Source organism: Lepidochelys kempii, chromosome 1 (assembly GCF_965140265.1).
Source record: "Lepidochelys kempii isolate rLepKem1 chromosome 1, rLepKem1.hap2, whole genome shotgun sequence".
Classification (NCBI taxonomy): domain Eukaryota; kingdom Metazoa; phylum Chordata; order Testudines; family Cheloniidae; genus Lepidochelys; species Lepidochelys kempii.
This window is the reverse complement of record NC_133256.1, coordinates 110,991,858-111,015,253: the sequence shown is the minus strand read 5'-3', so window position 1 is coordinate 111,015,253 and position 23,396 is coordinate 110,991,858. Positions and strand designations below refer to the sequence as shown.

The following is a 23,396-nucleotide window of genomic DNA, read 5'->3' as shown; positions in this document are numbered from 1 at the left end:
TCCTCTCATTTGTCTAGGTCCCTCTGTATCCTATCCCTATCCTCCAGCGTATCTACCACTCCTCCCAGTTTAGTGTCATCTGCAAACTTGCTGAGGGTGCAATCCACGCCATCCTCCAGATCATTAATGAAGATATTGAACAAAACCAGACTCAGGACCGACCCTTTGGGCACTCCGCTTGATACTGGCTTCCAACTAGACATGGAGCCATTGATCACTACCCGCTGAGCCTGATGATCTAGCCAGCTTTCTATCCACCTTATATCTATTCATCCAGCCCATACTTCTTTAACTTGCTGGCAAGAATACTGTGGGAGACGGTATCAAAAGCTTTGCTAAAGTCAAGGAATAACACGTCCACTGCTTTCCCCTCATCCACAGAGCCAGATATCTCCTCACAGAAAGCAATTAGATTAGTCAGGCACGACTTGCCCTTGGTGAATCCATGCTGACTGTTCCTGATCACTTTCCTCTCCTCTAAGTGTTTCAAAATTGATTTCTTGAGTCCTGCTCCATGATTTTTCCAGGGACTGAGGTGAGGCTTACTGGCCTGTAGTTCCCCAGATCCTCCTCCTTCCTTTTTTTAAAGATGGGCACTACATTAGCCTTTTTCCATTCATCTAGGACCTCCCCCGATCACCATGAGTTTTCAAAGATAATGGACAATGGCTCTGCAATCACATCAGCCAACTCCTTTAGCACCCTTGGATGCAGTGCATCTGGCCCCATGAACTTGTGCTTGTCCAGCTTTTCTAAATAGTCCTGAACCACTTCTTTCTCCACAGAGGGCTGGTCACCTCCTCCCCATGCTGTGCTGCCCAGTGCAGTAGTCTGAGAGCTGACCTTGTTCGTGAAGACAGAGGCAAAAAAAGCATTGAGTACATTAGCTTTTTCCACATCCTCTGTCACTAGGTTGCTTCCACCATTCAGTAAGGGGCCCACACTTTCTTTGACCACCACCTTGTTGCTAACATATCTGAAGAAACCCTTCTTGTTACGCTTAACATCCCTTGCTAGCTGCAACTCCAAGTCTGATTTGGCCTTCCTGATTTCACTCCTGCATGCCTGAGCAATATTTTTATACTCCTCCCTGGTCGTTTGTCCAATCTTCCACTTCTTGTAAGCTTCTTTTTTGTGTTTAAGATCAGCATGGATTTCACTGTTAAGCCAAGCTGGTCACCTGCCATATTTACTATTCTTTCTACACATTGGGATGGTTCCTGCAAACGTATTCTGCTGCTCTCCTTTCTTCCTTGTATCAGGATCCTGAACTCGACCATCTCATGGTCACTGCCTTCCAGGTTCCCATCCACTTTTGCTTCCCCTACTAATTCTTCCCTGTTTGTGAGTAGCAGGTCAAGAAGAGCTCTGCCCCTAGTTGGTTCCTCCAGCACTTGCACCTGGAAATTGTCCCCTACGCTTTCCAAAAACTTCCTGGATTGTCCGTGCACTGCTGTATTGCTCTCCCAGCAGATATTGAGGTGATTGAAGTCCCCCATGAGAACCAGGGCCTGCAATCTAGTAATTTCTGTTAGTTGCCTGAAGAAAGCCTAGTCCACCTCATCCCCCTGGTCTGGTGGTCTATAGCAGACTCCCACCACGATATCACGCCTGTTGCTCACACTTCTAAACTTAATACAGAGACTCTCAGGTTTTTCTGCTTTTCATACCGGAGCTCTGAGCAGTCATACTGCTCTCTTACATACAATGCAACTCCCCCACATTTTCTGCCCTGCCTGTCCTTCCTGAACAGTTTATATCCATCCATGACAGTACTCCAGTCATATGAGTTACCCCACCAAGTCTCTGTTATTCCAGTCACATCATAATTCCTTGACTGTGCCAGGACTTCCAGTTCTCCCTGCTTGTTTCCCAGGCTTCTTGCATTTGTGTATAGGCACTTGAGATAACTCACTGATCATCCCGTTTTCTCAGTATGAGGCAGGAGTCCTCCCCTCTTGCGCTCATGTCATTTTCAAATAATTGATTCTCCTTTAAGGAAGGGATGGGGAGTCTACATGCTTGGATAACCCTGCCTTCTGTAGCTCTGCTGAATGATTCACTGCATAGGGAAACTCTATATAGGCAGCACCATTCACTATTGCTATTATGTAGTCAATTGGTACAATGATTACAGCCCATGGTTGGAAGCCCACACACAGGAGAAATATTAATGTTGTCAAATGTGAACTATTTTGTCTTCTGTTCAGAAATGTTTATCCTTCCTTTACCTTCCCGTCCCCATGTATTTTAGTGTCAATCAGGGTAAAGAACAGGGAATATTTCTAAAGTGTGTGTACGTTTTTCTTTAGGGAATTTGCCCTTGCAAAGATTTAGGTTATGAACCACACTGAAAGCTGAAGTCATTTTGTTCTTGTTCTTCGAAACCTGCTAATTTTGTAAACCACAAGCAAAAAATAGTGAGGCAGCTGCATTGGGAGTTTTCTCACATGGCCCACCAGTAAATCCACTCCAGCCCAACTTCTGTAGTTGCAAGGGGGTAGCTTAGTCATTGTCAGCTGAGCTATAGACTCTAACAATGATCAGTAACTATCAGCTGGACTGGAAAGGTTCTAGCAGCGGCAGCCAGACATTTTGTGTTTGGGGCTCTCTAGTCACACAACTTGGGTTAGGTACAAACCTTGCTTAACTCGTCATTTCCATTCATTAATCTAGCACTCCTAAGTAATGTTAACGTTAATTTTGCAAATAACGCAAGTCATTTTTAACTGATTTTTTTTTTTAAGTTGGTGCCTAGCCACCACCATTCCCTTACAGAAGAAGCGAAGGGGTGTTCTGTGTAGTTTTTAGAAAGGTATGTTTTATCCAGCAGAATTTGATCTTAATGTGATTGTTAGAACGAAGTTGCAGCTATTCATTCTAACACCTTTGCTGCTTGTGGATTACAAGAGGTGGGATTGTTCGTTTACCTGACAGCTTGCCTGTGACAAAAGAAAGAGGCCATTAATTCAAAACAGTTCTGCAGTTACAACATTTTTTTCACAGCTGGTGAGCGTGCACTAAAGCTGTGAATTAAACGCTCTTGTTCATTGCTGAATTTTATTGCATCTCTCACTGGTGCTCAACAAAATGTGGGAGCAACAATTAGCCTCGCTTCAAGCTTCCTTTCCCTTCCCTCAAATCAGAAACTCAAGTCTGTTGCATACTTTCTCTGTCCTTAGATGTTAACTGCTTTTAAATTACCTGAGAGGCATTGGAGCAGCTTATGTCAGCATCTGTTTCCTGTTTTTCTACATATTGTTTCTTTCAACATTGTTTTTTCTTTTCTCATTCCCTCTGCACACACAAAAGAAACAGAACATTTACACTTGAACTCAAACTCATCTTGACTGTTCAAGTACCTCTCAGTGCTCTGCCTTCATGGTTTTTAGAAGTACTCTTACTAAAAGGGGCAGAATATTCTATACGCCCACAGGTGTGCTTTCATCTTAGACTTCTGATATTTCATCCTGTATTGCAGGGGAGCTGGACTGGAAATGATCCATTCATGAACAGTGGAAAATCTGCTCCGTGAGATAAACCTCTTGAGATGGCATTTCATTTTCTTGACCATCCTTAAGGGAAAGCAGAGCGGGCATGTGTTTGACATTGGTACATAGTTTTGAGTGGGTGTAGGCTTTTCTCCCCTTAATAATTATTCAGTTCAGTTAGGAATGTGGTTTGGTCACACTTTTAGTAATATCTGTGCTATGTGAATTTAAAAAGTAGAACTTGCTGTAGGTGATTGGAATTATTTTAAGCACGCTAAAACCAAACATGTGCCCCTATTTCTACTTCCTCTGGACTGAGGGAACCACTCTGCATGCTCTCTGATTTGTGGGGGTAAGAAGAGTCTTCCAGTTCCAACTTGCTCAGGGCAGAATTTGTTGCTCAAATTCAGCTCCTATATGGCAGCACTCTGCAGTGTCAGCAGGCTGCTAAGCCAGACCTGGAGAGGACTTCTTAAGTCTCTTGTCTATACAGAAGGTGCATACATAAAAGGGTCATAGCACAGAGCAGAAGTAAAACCAGCAGGTGAATATCCAATATGTCTCCTTCTAGACAAGGTGTCTGTTTCTGTTGATCTTGAACTTTGATTTCGCCAGAGTGTTCAGAACCATATAAAGATTTTGCCTAGGAGTAAATATTTTAAGGTTTGACTTGGTTTTTTAAAAACTGTACTGTGTCTGGCTTTGGTTCAAAATATGAAATTTGTCATTCCATGGGAATTGTTATTTAATAACATTAAGATTTGAAAAAATTCCTCAATTTTGCTGGGTTGTTTAAATTAAGGCCAACTCTCTCTATATATCTTTATATTACACTTTTGCAGGAATTCTGCAGTAAAACAGCATGTGACATTACATACCATATGTTCCAAATTCCTACACCTGTGGATAAAGTTAAAGAACATTAGCTGTAACTTTGAATTTTCTTTGATTAATTGTCACAAACTTAGCATTATTTTTGTACAATAGTAAACTGTACATTGAGGTGTTGGAAAAATAGTAAGAATAAAGTATGTTAGGTTACTTAAAATGTAAATAAAAAAGACAGTCCTGCCCAGTCATAGGCGCAACTCCGTGGGTGCTCCAAAATTAGTGGGTGCTTAGCACCCACCAGCAGCCAACCTCCTCCCACCCCCCACTTCTGCCCTCCGGCAGCCCTGCCGATCAACTCCTCCCCACACCCTCCCAGCACCTCCTGAAAGCTGCGGAACAGCTGTTCGTGGCGTGCTGGAGGCACTGTGAAGGAGAGGGGAGGGGGTGGAAAGAGGCAGGGCAGGTGTAGGCAGAAAGAGGCAGGGTGGGGGTGGGGGCTTACGGGGAGGGTTAAAGTGGGGGCAGGGCCTGGAGCTGAGCAGAGGGCTGAGCATCCCCGGGGAAAATTAGAAGCCGGGCCTGTATTTAGGGTTTGTCTACATGGGAAAGTTTTCTGTTATACTGGTATAACTCCATGTGTGGACATTTTTATTTTGCAGTAAATGGCCCTTTTTTGTGTTTAGTTTAAATGCAACATATTCATAAATTATCTCAAAAAAAGGGTAAATAGTAAGGTGGCAAAATTTGCAGATGATACAAAACTACTCAAAATAGTTAAGTCCAAAACACACTGCAAAGAGTTACAAAGGGATCTTTCAAAATTGGGTGACTGGGCAACAAAATGGCAGATGAAATTCAATGTTGATAAATGCAAAGTAATGCACATTAGAAAACATAATCCAAACTATACATATAAAATGATGGGGTCTGAATTAGTTGTTACCACTCAAGAAAGAGATCTTGGAGTCATTGTAGATAGTTCTCTGAAAACATCCACTCAATGTGCAGAGGAAGTCCAAAAAGCAAACAGAATGTTGGGAATCATTAAGAAAGAGATCGATAAGACACAAAATATCATTTGGCCTCTGTATAATTCCATGGTATGCCCACATCTTGAATATTGCATGCAGATGTGGTTACCCCATCTCAAAAAAAATATACTGGAATAGGAAAGGTTCAGAAAAGGGCAACAAAAATTATTAAGGGTATGGAACAGCTTCCATATGAGGAGAGATTAATAAGACTGGGACTTTTCAGTTTGGAAAAGAGACGACTAAGGAGGGATATGATAGAGGTCTATAAAATCATGACTGGTGTGGAGAAAGTGAATAAGGAAGTGTTATTTACTCCTTCTCAAAACACAAGAACTAGGGGTCACCAATTGAAATTAATAGGTAGCAGGTTAAAAACAAACAAAAGGAAGTATTTCTTTAGGAAATTTCTTCAAGACCTTTTGGCCTGACCCAGTATGACCGTTCTTATGTTCTTACACTGTTATTCCGGAATAAGTGTGTGTCAGCATGGGGATTTTATCAGTATAACCATACAAGTTTACACTGATATCTTATCTTATACCATATAACTTTCCCGTGTAGACCAGTCCTTAGAGATTTTCATCGACTAAAGCAGCATCGGCGTACTACACAGTTTCATTAGAACTGATACAATGTTTGCCAAGTTGCAGTGTGAAAACACATTTTCATTTATAAAAATTGCATCTTCCCTCAACTGGAAATGACATCTATTTTACCTACCATCTTCCCTCTCCACTTCACCAACTACTGTAGATTATGCTGCTGTAATCATCTGTGCGATGGAGAGTCACGTGCGCTTATACACAAGATTCTCCGTTGCACAGATGACTAGAGAACATAATCTATAACACTCATATTGCAAACAAAAGTTATACATAAATATAAACAGTCACACTGTAAACAAAAAACACCTAGATAAATTTGAATTCCAAAACTGTAATAAACCCAGGATTATGCATTGACACATGGTATGGTGTAATTTGACACAGTTTACAAAGGGAAGGGAGTACTTTTAAATGGATCAAACTCCTGCTTTTTGCCTCTCTCTTCTGTATGCATTTCAGACATGAGCTGCCTCAGCACACCCATCTCTCATCACTTCACTTTCTAGAAGATTCATTCCTAGCACCCCTCCTTCCCCCTAATCAACAAACTCACCTATTCAAAAAGGAACTTGTTTCAGAAGGGAGAATCCTAGAGGCTGTTCTGCCTTGTATACCAATAAGTGCTACATTCCTTGAGAGCTTTTTATATTGTGAAACCTGAAACTACACTAACTTATATTAGTTCACTCTTTAGGTGGGGTGGGAACATGGAAGCTAGAGCTGTAGATATTTCAACTTTAAAGATTCCCTGCTTGGAGGAAGTCAGAGCAGGGTGACTCAACCATTCTAGTTGCATTCTGTCCCTCTGGTATCACATCACTAACTTCTTGAAAGCAGAACTGAAAAACATGTTTGTTCATTCTTTCTGAGTTTCATTGTTCGGATGTTTTACTGGTTTGGGAAAAGATGTGTCTGTCATGATTGGCTATGTATTCCGGCATTTTAAATTTTGTTACAGCACATAGGCCTTTGTGCATGTAACACTGTGAAACTATTTGTCTGATACCAGGATCTTTCTGCAGTCTTTTCTCATCTTCAACAGTTTTTTTTACATCTACAAGTAAACATTGATTGATATGAACTCTAATATGAATGTCGCTGTGTCCTCCATACCTATAGTGGCTTCTTTCATGAACCGCTGATTGTTACTGATATTTTGGGTGTTGTAAGAGACCTTCAAATTAAGACTCCCTCCATAGTTTAGTGTTGGTTTCTGACCTTAATGATGGTATTACTTTAAACTGGGAAACAATTTTTTCGTCGAAGACAAAAAAAGTATACAGGATCATGCTAGCACCATTTGTATCCCTTAATAAGGAGCATTCTGAAAATGAGAAGACACTAACTTTTGTTGTTCCTTCAAGCTCCTCTTATTTTGTCTGGTTCTTTTTTGTTCTCCTTTCAGAGTTCTGGAATGCAAAGGCCTCCCAATAGTGAATGGGCAATGTGATCCCTATGCCACAGTTACCTTAGCAGGACCATACAGGCAAGTATTGAAGACTGAAGAGCTTCCATTTTGTAAGGCTCATAACAGATGGTCTGGGTTTTTATTTTTTAGAAATCCACATTCTAAAACCGATAGAGGATTTATTTGGCCATTGCTGCTTTATTTATATAATATAATATAATTAACTACAAGTAGCTTGAGGCTTATTGCAGTTTTGCTTCTTTTAAAGCTTTGAACATTACAAAGTATATAATTTGTGGTCAAGCTTAACTTGTGTAGCTTCTCACTTGGCAGTTGGAGGTCAATGTTCAACCATATTGTTTGCTTGTCCATTTTGCAGTAGTGGGGAGGGGAAGAGAGGGAAAATTAATATATAACAGCTTTTTACTTGTGCTCCAATATGACTTTGAACATTTGAGGTCTTCTCAGTTATGTAGTTCAGCTCCTTAGTACCTGTGGAAAGTGCTGTACACAGCTCGATCCTGTAATTTAATCTGTGTGGTTGTAACAATCTGCCAGAACGGATAAAACTGCAGAATGGGTCTTGCATAATATCATCTGTTGAATTATTTATTCTGCAACAGTCTTGTTCAGCCTAACTGTAAACATAGTCATGTTAAATTTTAGGTTAAATTTGCACATTCCCACCATTCGATTTTTTATATTATTGGACATGTCAGTGGCAATTTGTGCTCCTGCTTATCAGGGGAGTCATCTCATGAGTTCTTATTCTGGAAGAAGCAAAGTTGAGCTGTTCTGTGACCTCAGAAACTCATGACACAGATACTTCATAGTATTTTACAATGGAACTTGAAGGGGGTGGGGAAGTGCTATGAATGAGAGACATTTTTGACAATTCATTGCCTCAGATGCGGAGCAGTCTTTGAAGGTTGATTGGTCCATCTTACTCTCTGACCCAGTATCTTATTGTGCCCATCACAGGTGGTACTGTATTTGGGTTATATTATTCAGTAGTTGTTTTTAACTACTGTATTTGATAAGTGAAATCTTTTTTTAAATGACAGCAGGTGAGTATTACTGAAATTACAGTTGGAATGAGTTTTTGGCTGGCTCATCAGTCTTGACTGTCTTAAATATGCCTCTTTCCCCGCCCCTCCGAAAAAAAATCACGTTGAACTGTATAACTGAATTGTTATGATTCCACTTGCTAGGGAACTGAAGGCAAACAACTCTGTCTATCACCCATCAGTTTTCTTTAACTTCCTGTCTTCAGAAGCATGCAGCTTAGTCCTTTCCGTTGTCTAGTAATTGCCCAATAATTATCGTTGGATGGAGCAACTTACAGGATTGGGGCCCAAGAGCTCACATTTCAGTGTGTGGATAACAACTGTGAATACTTAATTGATTTATTAAATTTGTGTGCATGCGATAAAGAGGTGTGCCTTGTTGCATGCTGTGTGGAGTTTATAAAACAAATCAAAGCAGATAGGCTACTTCTACATTCTGTAATTGCTCATTAGGATCAGACACTTCTGCTAATGTTCACTTTTTTCTTTATGTCCATGCAGATCTGAAGCCAAAAAGACTAAAGTTAAAAAGAAGACGAACAATCCACAGTTTGATGAAGTGTTTTATTTTGAGGTTGGTATTTCAAAGGAATGAGCGATAAGCTGAAATACTACACTGTAGATAGTTGGCACAGCATCCTGCTCCATGTTGTGCCAGCTGTCTTCTTTGAAAACTGTTTCAAAGCACAGGGCAGAGCCAGCAGTATCCAGAATCAGACTAGATGTCTGCTGAGACAGCAGTGTGTCAGTTTTCCAGGTGACTGGAGTCAAGTTCTCTAGGTAGTCTCTCCTCCTCAACAGGGTTTTCTGTCCCTCCCAGCACAGACAATTTTTGAATTAGTTCTGCTAAGTGAGTGTTTTCCAGACTGTGGTTTTAAAGCTGCTCCACCCTGTCTTCCCTGGTCAGTGGTGGGAGGGTTGTCTCGCAGGGAAGATAAAGAAATTTAAAAGCAATGGAGGAAATCCATTCAAGACTGAATGTTTCAGATGCATGCTAGTGTTCTGTAACACCAAATCTTTCCCGTCAGTTCAACTGCATAAAATCCTTAGATCCTATGTAACATGGGGGGGAGGGATAGCTCAGTGGTTTGAGCATTGGCCTGCTAAAGCCAGGGTTGTGAGTTCAATCCTTGAGGGGGCCATTTAGGGATCTGGGGCAAAAATTGGGGATTGGTCCTGCTTTGAGCAGGGGGTTGGGCTAGATGACCTCCTGAGGTCCCTTCCAACCCTGATATTCTATGATTCTATGTAACATTTTTAAATGAGTCTCTAGATAAGGCAAAATGTAACCCTGCTGGTTTTTTTCTTTTACTTAGCAGGAGTAATAGGTATATATATAGATTATATAGATTCTCATCCCTACCCCGGAACAGTTCTTCAGATGTTTTTCATTCTATGTCTTGTACACTTAAAAGACTTGTATCTTTATTTTATGGGAGAGTTTATCATGGATAACTTGGTCCTGGTCTACACTTAAAATTTTTGCCAGTTTAGCTATGTCAGTTAGGAGTTATATTGGCAAAAAAAAGTCCTTTTGCTGATATAGCTTATTTTGTTCAGAGGCCTGGTCTACTAGAAACCTTTGCCGGTATAGTAATAGGAGTTACGGATGTGATTTTTGACGTTTTTATGCTATTAAAAGCCTTAGTGCAGACGCAGTTATCCTGGCAAAAGCAAGTATCAAGTGTGTCTGTGTAGGAGGGGACAGCTATACCAGCAAACCTTTCCTAGTCTCGACAAGGCCTGAGTAAATCCCTTTAACCTCAAGCATTATTAGCACACACCAGCTAATTGAGAGGGACTAATACCGTCCGCAGCTGCTGAGAGCCAAAGTAGCTATGAATTCTCAGTTGTCTCTCTCGAGTGCCCTCCTCACTGTGGTGTCTGTGCACCTAGCAGCAAAACTAGGGAGGCCTTATCTACCAGCGGAGCTGCACCAGTTTAATTAGAATCTGCTCACATTTAGTGATGCAAGTGAACGAGTATGCGCCAGTTGTAAATCAGTATGTATCCACACAGGTGTGTTAAACCCGTGCGAATTCTGTGTGTAGGCCTGGCCTTAGAGGCTTGCCCTAAGGCTCGCTTCTAAGGGGTCAATGTGAGCATTAGTGTCAATAGATAGGAACTTCTAATCCCGGAACGTGGGGGGTGGGGGGGGGGCATTTTAAAAATCTAGTGAAAGCTTAAAGGGAGCTAAACCACTATATGTTAGTATCTGTGAACCTAGCTGTTGCTTTATTAAAAGGGGCTTATTTGCAGTGTTTCTCAAATGTGGCCACCATGGCCACATGCAGATACCGGGGCTTTTCTTGTGGCCACAGCCTCCTGGGCAGTGACTGGGGTCGGGGGTCAAGCAGTGGCCCCTCCCCCAGGGCCACCAGCATGGGTTGCACCCTGCCCCCCTTCAGAGCCACAAACACCAGAGGAGCAGGCAGCCAGTGAGTGTCCCACCTTCCTGTGGGTGCTGAGGCTTGGGCTGTGAGCTTCAGTCCTGGGGTGGCGAGTGGCAGGCACAGGTTGTGGGGTTTCGGACTCTGGCCCTGGACCCTGGCCATTGGTGCCAGCCCTTGGACCACAACCACCCCACCTAGCCCCTGGCTCCCGCTGCCTCCATAGCTTCCCATCCATCCCCACATCATCTCTGGCCCCCACTATCTCCCTACCCACCTCCCCATCTAGGGTTTAATTTGTCCCCGGCTTGCCAGAGCTGAGTAAGTTTGCTGTGAAAAGTGATATTAACAAACATACAAATATTATGTTTTGCAGCAGCAGACTTACTAGCTAGCAAGTCTTAAAAAAGAATAGCAACCGAAAAGCAAAAGAAACAACCACAACAAAAGACAAGAATTTGCAAAGCACCTTATTTTTGTTTCCATTCTGTTTAGGTCCAGTAAAGAAAAGAAACAACTGTACCTTATTTTTATTATTGAGTCTGGGGAAAAAACCCTCTACATAAATAAATTACAATGATTTGGACATGTATATGTGCATATTTGTTTGTTTTTCCTAAAGTTAATTAAGTATTTTAGAAAAAATTGTCAGAATGGCCACCAGCAAAAGTTGGTGGCCGCACTCTAAGGCCACCGAAAATTTTGTTGTGAGAACCCCTAACTGCAGACAGAGGCAAGTGTTCAGCGTTGGCTAATACAGGTGCTTTTAGTGATGGAATCTCAAGTTCCTCCAAATGCTCAAGTGGACAGCTAGGATCCAAGCAGAATAGCTGAGTCCATACTACACTGTTTATGATGTCTTGTCCATAGTGCTGCCCGTTCTTAACGGGAAAGCTGTTTTACACCTGCTTCTACTTTCCAGTATAGGGAGCCAATTCCATGACTTGGAAATTGCACTCAAGTGGTGACATCGTAGGGTCAGATCCACAGCTGGTGTAAATTGGCATAGTACATTGAATTCAGTGGCAAGGCAGAAATTTAAAGCAGCAGACAGTCTGTCCCATAGTTTGGCACACCAGGCTGGCTTCCCTGGAATTGCTGCTGTCACTCAACAATGCATTGATCCCCACTGGCTCAAGAAGGAGGAAAATATGTAAATGTCAAGGAATGAATACTTTTCTCCCCACAATAATTTTTTAAGATATCCATTGCACAGTCCCAGCTTAAATGTTGTGCAGTCAGTCATCAATGTGAAAAGATTCAGTACTCTTGTGTAATGATTTGTATGAGTGGAAACTCATTGTAAATAGCCCTTTAGTTGGTTTGTAGAGGCTACATGCTGAGTAAAGGGGCCAGAGCAGCATAAAGGAGCTCTAAAAGGCCCGGATATGACTAGGCAAGAATTCCCCGGTGCAGAAACTGAGACAACTTCAGGCTGTCTTCTAAGATCCCCTTCGCAAACCCTGGCATAAAGTGGTGTACCAGAGGCAGGGAGGGTCATATTGGGAAGCAGAGAGGGTGGACTGTGTGCTGTGGAGATTTCTGGGAAGCTGGCTGCCATTATTTAGATAGCCTCTGATATCAGAGCAGCTGAGAATAAGGAGGGAATAATGGTAGTTAAAAGCCAGTTTAGCCCCGTCCTCCCTCTGGACTGGGAATCCCAGATTCCTAATTCCATCCTCTGAATTAATGCATCCCACACAACTGCCCTTTAAGTATACAGCTCTGTGTGTGTTTGAATGAAACTGAACAGTAAGCAGTCATACAGCTGAACCCTTAGACCTGTTCACACAGCTTCAGCCAATGATTTCAGTAAGTGTGCACTAGCGACGCTGTGCCATAGGCTTAGAATAGAACTAACCTATAATTTTTGGTGGAAAAAGTCTCATGATCAGCCAAGTGTCACAGTTATTGAAAATCATTTTAGCATAGCTGTGCCCTCTTGCCATGCCTGTCACCTCCAGAGCACCTCCCCAGGTCCAGGTGTTGCAGGGCTTTTTTCAGTTTAGCGACCCCTTTAGTCATTCTGGTGCCACATCAGTCTGTCATTTACATGGCCTAGCCCTCTGGCTACATCCCTGCTCAGTTCATGCCCCTTCTGGGGTTAATAGACATGTCCCATTATAGGAAATCCCAAAGTCTAATGGCTTTTGAGCCTGGTCTTCAACGTCTGTCTCCGCCCACAATGCTTGTACTCTTCTCCTTCTGATGCTGTGCCTGCCCTCTTGGTCTGGGGAGTGGTAGGGAAACCCAGGCCCACACTCTTCTCTACGTTCCATCCCAGGAACCCTGTTTAGGAGGCCAAGACCTGGTCCTTCAGTCTGTCCGCAATTTTCCCTGAGCTGCTTCTACCTTTTTCCCAGCTTGTCAGCATCTTTTCCCTGGTCTCTGGATTCTGCTGTCCCATCTGGGAATCTGTAGTTCCTCATTGCTTCTTCTTTTGCAGCCCCAGTGGTATCCCCTCAACGCTGCTCCCAGTTAGTCACAGCAGCTGGGCCGTTATGAGTAAACTCCTCTCTTGCCTGGACTAGTCCATCTTTCCCACCCTCAGGCAGGAGTTCCTTCCCCATCCCTTTTCCTGGAGCAGGGGTTGTGACTTAAGTAGGGCCCTACCAAATTCACAGTCCATGTTGGTCAATTTCACGGTCGTAGGATTTTAAAAATAATAAATTTAATGATTTCAGATATTTAAATCTGAATTTCACAGTGTTGTAACTGTGAATTTGGTAGGGCCCTAGACTTAAGTCAGCTGCAAGGCTTTCATTGGTTCCCTTGAGCTGAACTCCCTTCCCAGTTAGCTTTCCCCTCTAAGGGGCTCACCAGGGCAGCCTTCTCCTCCCAGTGCCTGTCTGCTAGGTAGGAGGAGGCAGCCTTTATTCTGCTCTCCTTCTCCCAACTCAGTCCTAGGGGGTTGGGTGAGGGGGGAGCCTTGTCCCACCTTCTCCGCAAGGTTTCAGGCCCTTAAAGATTCCTTCCCCAAGCACCATTCGTTCCCAGGACCCTTAGATCTCTACATCTATCTATGGGACCCTTCCGAAGCCTTAAAAGTCCATACCTGGTGGTGGATTGGGCTGACCACTAGACAATACTGCCCACGATGGCAGACTATCCCAACACATGTGCTACCTATAAACAGTGGTAGCAGAAAACATTTTGTAAAAATGTCATTTTTGGTCATGGGCCTGGGGACACGATCACTTCTTAGGGCTGGTCCACTCTAGAAAATTAAGTCAGCTTAAATGCATTGCTGAGGAGGGTGTGAAATATCCACACCCCTGGCAGCATAGTTAAGATGACCTATACATCCCTGTGTAGACCGCGCTAGGTTGACCTAGCTACCGCCTCCCAGGAAGGTGGATTGCCTAGGTCGATGGGAGAATCCCTCCTGTAGGCGGCGTAGGTAGTGTCTACACTGAAGTGCTTCAGCAGCGCAGCTGTGCCGTTGTAGCATTTCAAGTGCAGACAAGCCCTTAAAGTCACTGTTGAGGAGGTTTGCAGTGTGGGGTGCGTGGAGAAATTCATGCTGAGCTGCTGAAATGATGTGGGGTATTAAATTACAGGCTCCCAGGTGCATTTGAGTCAATTATGTAATGAGGGCTGTGGTCTCCAGTGCTTCTAGGTACCTTTAGCTTTCATGAATTACCTTTAAAATGGCAAAAAGAAATACTACAGTATTTGTTTGACTTCATGTGCTGAAGAGTATTTTCTGGTTCTCTCTTTGTTCAGTTACATCTTTACTTACCCTGTATGTACCTACTGACATACAAAAGAAAAATAAGAAGTTAAGCTTATAATAAAAGCTACTTTTTGTGGCTGGCAAGTATTACTCGACAGGAACATTTTAAAGCTACCATGAAGATGAGTTGCTGAGCCAGCTCCTGGTTGCACATTCAATATACTTTTCTTTCCTTTGATCAGTTTGTGCTGTGGTTACTCCTGGGTGGGGTACCTTTTGCTTCTGGGTGGGGTGAGTTTCTGTCCTACATTGGTCAAAAATGTAAACCTCAAAGCCTTATTTCTTCTGTTGTGTTAACAAAAACAGATTTTTAGATATCCCATTTAAAAACTTTGTTTCCTCCTGTGCTTCGCACATGCAGTACCTTTGTAGTCTGTTTATTGCCTAGGCTTTGCTTTTTGCTTTCTGGTGTTGCAAATACGGGTGGAAGGAAGAGAAGCTGCACTGTGGTGCTAAGAAATTTCAGTGCTTATCCCTATATTATGATACACAAGACCCCAGCTCCACATCTCTTGAAAAATTAGCTGTTCTGCATGCTTGAGTGGGCACATTTAGCTGACTTTCAAAGATGTCTGAATAGACAGCACTTTCCTTTGCTACTTTTAAGTGCTCCTGTATTAAAAGGGTTTGTGTGTGTCAATATTAAGTGTTGGATTACTTCAGTTGCCTTTCTTCTCAAAGTGCAGCAGGAAATCATTGTAAGGAATCTATATTTTAAACCAGATTGTTTAATTGTTATGTTTGGTTTTTTTCAGCTAGACTTTAGATGTTGACAATACCTCTTGCATGATTTTCTATGTCTGTTTAACCTTTAAACGCTGATGTGAAAACCTGCGATATATTCTTATCTACTCTATACTAAAGAGAGTTTGGAGTGTGGTGTCTCGGTTATCCTGCAAGCACTTCTGCCTAATGAGTAGTCCCAGAGGTCAACAGGATTATTCACGTGCATAAACATTGGCAGAATCGAAGACTAAACTACAATTTATAGTCAGAGGAAAGCAGACTATCAGTATGTGGTGAAAGCATAGTGAGATCTCCATTTTAACTATTTTTATCTTTTTTATTTATTTCTTTTTCACACCAGGTAACCAGACCTTGCAGCTACAACAAAAAATCCCATTTTGATATTGAAGATGCTGATGAGGTGGACAAAATGGAGATTAGGTAATATAAAAAATTCCATAGTAACATAAACTTGTTTTTCTTCCATTGTACAATTTTGCATTAAATTCAGTTTCGGCCTAGTACCCTTTTCCCCAGTACCCCTCAATTAAGACTTTAGATCAGAGGTCATTAAAGTGTGGGACGCGCCCCCGCTAAGGGAGTGTGGAGGATCATCTGAGGGGGTGTGGTGGGGTCTGGGCCAGCCCAGACGGGGATGGGGAGGGAGCACCATCCAGTCCCTCCCCGCCACCAGCTCTGCTTCAGTCCCACCCCCAGGTGCATCCCTGTCTCCTGGCCCCACACCTGGCCCCACCCCCAGCGCAGCTCCACTCCCGGCCCTGCAACAGCCCTCAGTCACTGGCCGCAACTCCATTCCTGCCTGGGACTGAGGGTGGGGGCAACGCCAGGAGCGGATCCGCACCTGGACCCGGGCCCAGCTGCTGGCCCCCACCGCAGCCCAACTGCGACTCCGCCCCCAGCCTTGGTCCTTCTCCCGGCCCCAGATTGACCCCCAGCTGCGGCCCCCTTACCCCATCCGCATTGCCCCCCCTCAAGCCGCAGCCCCTCTCCAGACCCGAGCTCATGGGGGCGGGGGGCCCAGACAGGGGTAAGAGGGCTGTGACCCTCAAAGCTTCGGGGACTACTGTTCTAGATCTATCAGTGTGCGATTGTAATTAAGTTTAGCCCTTTACTGATGTGTGGCTGCTTTAATAATGTGTGTATGGCTGTCTGAAAAGACTTCATTGTTCCTAAAACCAATGCAAGACAGTTCTTAAGTCCTGGTGAGGGGGAAGAAATACTTTGTTGGTGAAGTCTATGAAAGAGTTTGTAAAAGATTAAGTACTTTAATAAATAAAAGAGAGCAGATAAAGGGCTCGTTCTGGTTGGGCAAACTGTTCATTGAGAGTTCCCCCACTCCCTTATAGGACTGAGAGTATTTATTTCCATCTCCTCCTCCTACCCCTCTCACCCCCCCCCCCGATCATGTATCTTACATTAACCTACAGCCATTTCTTCTCTGAACATTTTCCTTCCATGGACTATACATGAGATTAAGTCCCCTGTACATATTTTTCTAACAACAAAAAAAGTTTTCATTTTCAGTGGTTGTAGGAAGTGGCCAGGGTATATCATTACATTAGTACCAGATGTTCCTTTTACATGCAGGGGTTTTTTTCTTCTTTTTTCCCTGTGAATAGAGGAACATTTTCTTAGCTGTGGGGCCCTCAGATTGGTTATTGTAGTCATACAGGATAACAGATTGACCACTTCTAAAAATGCACCTTCCGTATTTTGCTTTTTTAAACAGCAGAACTAAGCTTTGGAAACTGGGGGTGGTGATGTGTATTTACTAATTCACAGCCTTATGACATCTTTCATACTCTAGGTACACAAATTTACAGAATTTAAAAACTTCGCATGCAATAAACACAAGGCCTTGTCTAGAATGTAGCAAATGGAACCTGAATTGTGCTTCTAGCCACCTCCTCCCTTCCTTCCCCTGAAGTCTGAAGCAAAACTGCAACGAATTACAATCCATAACAAATGTATTTGGTGCCAGTTTTCCTCTCTTGAAAGTTTGTGTTTGTGTATGTGTCATATCAGGAAGTTGCATTTATGGTGGGCATCTTCTCAGAATCCAATTATATCAGGAACCAGAGGACACGTCATTTCCAGTACATGGTTTGTTAAATCAAGGTTTGGCCATGTGTAAATAGTGATTCGTCCTCCTGAAAATCCATCCCTTCCTTAACTTGGTTTTGGCAATCTGTATTGCCCCATTAGTGTTAGTGCTCCTGCCAGATCACAGTTCCATTGTGCCAGGAACAGAACTGGGTGAGAGAGGGCAAAAAAAAACAACCGGAGTTGAAAACTTTTTTCCTTTTCCCCCCCACCAAAAATTTTTCAAAAAATGTCAACTACCTTGGGCCGACTCACTGTACAAGCCAGTGCCTGCCCAAAAAATCTGAATCTAAATGGAGATGAGATGGAACAAATTGATACAAATAATGCATGCAACTTAGTGCCACAAAATATTATTGAGGGATAAAATTGAGAGGGTTAAAAATGCATTAGAGATTTATGATATCATCTTCTGTTACACTAGTTAGAATAAACTTTTATAAGGAATATCAAACCCCAGGCTTCAAAGCATGCCAACCACCTACTGTGTGGAACTAGGAAGAAACTTTCCACAAGGGCACGTCATTGCAAAATTGTCCACAATGGGTGACTTTATACCACCTGCTTTATCATGTGGTACTGGTTCCTGTTGAAGATAGAATACCAGGCTAGATGTTATATTGTATATCCAGTATGATAATTTCTCTGTCTGTGGAACATGCAATGGACATTTAAAACTCTCTGGTTCCTTATTTATTTTAAAACCTGTTTTTTCCATATATTTATATTACAAGTCTTACTGTTCTTCCCTTATACTAGAGTCCTGCGTGGGACTATTTTTAATCCCGCTCCCACTATAATGTCAGTGGGGCCTGCAGGATTCCAGTCCCAAGTAGGGCTCTACCTTATACCAGTGTTTCCCAAAGCAAGAGACAATCTCTCTCTTCTCCCCCACCCCCAGCAAAACTCTGTTTTTCTTCAGCATATCACCTTCCATTTTAAAAATAAAAAGTAAGTCTCTGTTGCAAAGAAAACCTTCAAAGTGTAAAGGAACTTGTGCAGAGACAGCTGCCTGAGTTTGCAGAGAGCCTGGAGCAATACTGTCTCATTCATCTCACTTGCTCCTAGCTCAAATGCCAGTAGTTATACTCTAAATTTCAATATTGTTAACCCTTTCACAGTATATGAAGAGAGAGAAAGTATAATACAGGGATTTATACCAGAATTTCCCCAAAATGAGGGAAGTGGACATGGAAGATGTATAAGCCTTTGACTTTACAGAGTGGGACAGCAGGAAGTATGATAGGTTTCATTTTCCTGAAGGAAGGCTTGGCTTCAAGTTTGGGAATCGCTGCAATATACAGTCTCTCCCTCTTTGACTAGAACATCACCCCACAGGCCAATAGTTGATTACTGCTAGTAAACACTCATATCAATGATGGGGATGCTTTCCAACAGCACCAAGATTACTGTATGCTCACATATATAGGATGATCATCTTCTCATTTTTTGAAATAGCAGTGTATTGTCACTGAAGAGGTAAATACAGAGCAGTGGTTCTCGACCATGTGTATGTGTACCCCTGGGGGTACTCAGAGGTCTTCCTGGGGGTACATCAACTCATCAAGATATTTGCCTAGTTTTACAATAGGGTATGTAAAAAGCACTAGCAAAGTCCATACAAACTAAAATTTGATAGGCAATGATTTGTTTATACTGCTCCTGTATACTATACACTGAAATGTACGTAGATTATATTCCAATTGATTTATTTTATAGTTATATGGTAAAAATGAGACAGTCAGCAATTTGTCAGTAATCGTGTGCTGTGACACTTTGTATTTTTATGTCTGATTTTGTAAGTTTTTAAGCTAAGTGAAACTTGGGGGTACACAAGACAAATCAGACTCTTGAAAGGGGTACAGTAGTCTGGAAAGGTTGAGAGCCAACGTCATAGAGAATAAATATCTGTCTTGAAACTACCATCAGAAGGTTTAAACTTGAAAACCATGACAGGGAACCAATAACTTAAATTCTAAAACAACAAATGCATGGTAACTACTGACAGATAGTTAGCTAGTGATTTATAGTGAGGTGTTTGGGTATCTGGGATGAACACTATGTAATGCTAAGCCCCTGTGTTTAGCAGGAGAATTACTATATCCAGATGCGGGGGGAGCTTTCTCATTGGTGTTTTGAATTGATCCTTTTTTGTTTAGGCCCAGACTCCTTGGCACGTCCTGTGTGAGTAACAGGCCAAAAATAAAGGGGTTACAATATCTGAGTTAGAAAAAACAAAATTGGAAATAGTGTGGCTTGGGAACAGAGAAGTAAGCAGTTTTAATTATAGTACTTTATTCCCAGAACTGTGAGTTTTGACATCCCAGCAGTGGACCTGCACCTGTGAATTGGAAACATTTCTGCTGCTTTTGAAACTGTAAATGCTTGTGAAGAAAACGGATGAGGAAAGGGTATCCTAGGTTTCTGTCCACTGACTTGTGCAGTTATGAATTAGCAGATTCCAACATTGTAAGATCCTCTTTAACTCCTTGGAAACCAGTATAATATGTTTTGGAACATACTTTTCTGACTCATACATAATGGATGAAAAATGAAATTAAAAAAAAAAGAGAAAAATGGCTGTTTTGTTTTTTTCTTATATTTTCAATATGAATTTCTTTTGATTTTTGGTTTTGTTTTATTACAGAGTAGACCTTTGGAATGCCAGCAACTTGAAGTTTGGAGATGAGTTTCTAGGAGAACTAAGACTTCCATTAAAATTTCTCCGACAATCCAGCTCTTATGAAGCATGGTACTTGCTATTTGTTTTTCTTTGTCATAAAAGGAAAGGTACTGTTTTCAGTACTGCACATATTATATTTTTACTACAAAACCATAACAGTAACTACTGTTGTGTAACAAAGTGTAAACGTATTTAACTTCCATCTAGTTTCCCACATGAAAAACCTAAGCCAAAATCTTCAATTACCAAACTATCAAAACAAGGATATTGAAATATGTGAAGCATTGTTTTGATGGCATAGTTGTTGAAAATTTGGCTTTTTTTTTAATGTGTGTGCAAATTAGGTGGGAATTCTAATACATTTATCTTTGATGTTATGCACTGCAATTCTGCAGTAATGCCATAGTTTTATTACTATATGGGATTTTATATTGTCTTAAGTACACAATACTTTTATGATCAGAACTTTCCCTAGTAAAGTTGATGCAAAAGGAACTGGTGTGCATCTTTGGAAACCTAATTTAGAACATAAAAAAAATCAATAGGTTTACAAATGTTATGTGTGTACCTACATATTATATATATTCATGTATGGCTTAAGAGCTTTTTTGCTGTTTCAAGACCAACTATTTTTTTGCCTGCCAGGTATTTCCTGCAGCCCAGAGATAATGGCAACAAGTCATTGAAGCCAGATGACCTTGGTTCCTTAAGGTTAAATGTGGTTTACACTGAGGACCATGTTTTTTCCTCAGACTATTACAGCCCACTTAGAGACCTCCTGTTAAAATCTGCAGATGTTGAGGTAATTTATTTGCGGCTGCTTGTTGTGTACCTGCTGATTATCCTCAAAGCCCTCATAAATATTTGTCAATTTACAAGTGAGGTTATATAACTGAAGTTGCCAGAGATCTCAGCTAATCCTTTTTTTTTTTTTTTTTGCACTTGAGACTTTTATGAAGCTGTATATCCCTTGTGCTTGTTTTTGGTCCGTGCAGAAAAGATCTGTATCTGCACGCACTGATGGTAAGTGCAGACACACCCAGCTACAGCAGTGGTTATGAGAACCCACATGTACTCCTCAACTGTCTAATCCTAAATTTGTATGCAAAATAAACTGGTTGGGTTTGATCAGTTGCCTTTCTTTTACTAGAAAAGAAATGATTTACCTGCTATTATGTAGAAAAAATGTTTTTTTGTTTTTTTGTGCGTATTAATCCTAAAATGTGAAATGGGATGGGCTAAGTTTGAGATCAAATCATCCAAAAAAAAAATTCACTGTTGTACTAGACCATTTGTTTCCCTAAAGAGAACTGTATTTAACTTCTTTGATTGTAGCTTAAAAAATACAGCAAAAAGTTCAGGTTTTTATGTCCAGTATTTCGCAAGCCGCTGCGATATTCATTGAAACCAGATATTAACAATAGGAAAACAGACACTGCATTGTCATTGTTTTTAAATTGCTGCCCTCTTGTGATCAAAACTTACATCCAGCAGACAAAGTGGAAATTGAGACCCAGCCATCTCACAGGTCTGTGTGACGGGGCATTGCAGATAGTATGTATGGTACTGTGTGAGGAGTCAATGTGAAGAAAAAGAAACTAGTGTTAATAAGCGGTGATTACTGTAGGAACCCGTCTCAAAGTTTTTGCTTCTCTCTATTGTTCAGCCTGTTTCGGCATCTGCTGCACATGTGTTGGGTGAAGTTTGCAGAGAAAAACAGGAAGCAGCCATTCCTCTGGTTAGGCTTTTTTTACACTATGGCAAAATTGTGCCTTTCATCAGTGCAATTGCAAATGCTGAAGTGAAGAGAACTCAGTAAGTACCAAGAAACCACTCATTTTTTAAATAAAATTTCAGATGTTGTTATAATGTCATGCTCAATTTATGGAATCACAATGGCTTTTTTTAAAAGTAATCATTATTATTATTTAGTACTTGTACTGTGATAGCACCCGGGGCCTCAGTAAGGAATCAGGGCACTGCACAAACACATAATAAAAGACAATCCCTGCCATGGGAAATAGGTGAGTTAGGGCTTCAGAGAAGCCCCCCATAAACATCACACAGCTACCTCATTATCCCCCTTCAAAACTCTCCTTAGAACTTTCCTTTTTTATGATGCCTCCAAAAAAACTGACAGCAGTTAGGCCACTGGGATGCTCAGACCACAGCCCCTCATACTGACCAATAGTCTCGTTGTTTCCTTCTTCTCCCCTGCCAGTCTGTATCCATCTGTCATCTCTTGTTTCATGCTTGGATTGTAAGCCCTTTGGGGCCATCTTTTTGTTCTGTTTACACAGTGCCTACCTCAGTCAGTTCCTAGGTGCTATGATAAATACAAGTAAAAAATAATAATTATAATAATCAAATCCTGCAATAGTTTTAGCAGTTCACAACAAATCATTTCAGCTTCACAGCATGTATTGATAAATCATCTATTTCATCATAAAATAATTTGATTAATCTTATTTATATAAGGAAAAGGCAAGTTTCTCCATGGAATCATATGAAAAATGATGCTTAGGGCAAGTCTTGTCTGAGCATCTAATTTTACCATATGGAAGGCTTTACCACAAACAGTGGGGTGGGACATGGCCGTGGTGAGACAGCAAATAGGCTCTTCCTTACCAGTCACAAATTCCTGGCATAAACAACTGTCAGAGGATTTTGTGTAGTGCCCATCAATATAGCGTCTAGTATCCATACCAAGTAGATAGTGTCTGAAATTTGTTGCCATTTATGGGGTTAATGACTTATGTCTATAGACCTCAGGGTCTCAGCCTATTGCCTGGAGGACAGTTACTGCCATTAAGGTATCAATTGCCACAGACAGAACCAAATGAAGCCTTTGTGGGGAGTCTTTTCAGACAGAGCAAGAACTGAAGTACTCTCCCACCTGTAGGGATAGTCCCTCTGTGCAGGTTGAGGCACTTTGGTTAGGATAATGTGAGGAAATGTGTTCTTCCCCCAGCCTGCCATGTACCTATTCATGAGACATACTGGGCATTAGTTTTCAGGGCTTTCGGTCCAGCACCTTTCACAGGCAGTAGGTTTACTTTTTAAAAACAGAACAGTGAACTCAGCGGAAGAACTCACCGTAAACTCCCTCTTTGTAAACGGATGCAATCGTAAAAAAATATAAACTATTGAATAGATGCAACATTGTGTGTGAGAGCAAATAACTGAAGGCCCAGTTGTGCAGGTGCAGCTTAGGTAATGTGCATGTAGAAGGCACAGTCAGATTTATAAATAGCTTAAATTGTCCCTGCAAATAATTGTGGATGCAAAATGAACCTGAAAT

General features: G+C 41.7%; 1 protein-coding gene across 3 annotated transcripts in view; it reads left to right on the top strand.

Annotated features, from left to right (window-relative positions):
* Positions 1–23,396, top strand: part of RASA3 (RAS p21 protein activator 3) — a 264,785-nt gene that overhangs the window by 215,630 nt on the left and 25,759 nt on the right. For 2 of the 3 annotated variants that reach the window (XM_073350720.1, XM_073350711.1), the window contains exons 6-11: positions 7,367–7,447; positions 8,938–9,010; positions 15,650–15,729; positions 20,060–20,164; positions 20,741–20,897; positions 21,762–21,910. In XM_073350720.1, the coding sequence (XP_073206821.1) occupies positions 7,367–7,447; positions 8,938–9,010; positions 15,650–15,729; positions 20,060–20,164; positions 20,741–20,897; positions 21,762–21,910 (645 nt within the window). Of the gene's footprint in view, positions 1–7,366; positions 7,448–8,937; positions 9,011–15,649; positions 15,730–20,059; positions 20,165–20,740; positions 20,898–21,761; positions 21,911–23,396 lie in introns of those variants that run through there. The other variant, XM_073350726.1, reaches the window with a different exon arrangement.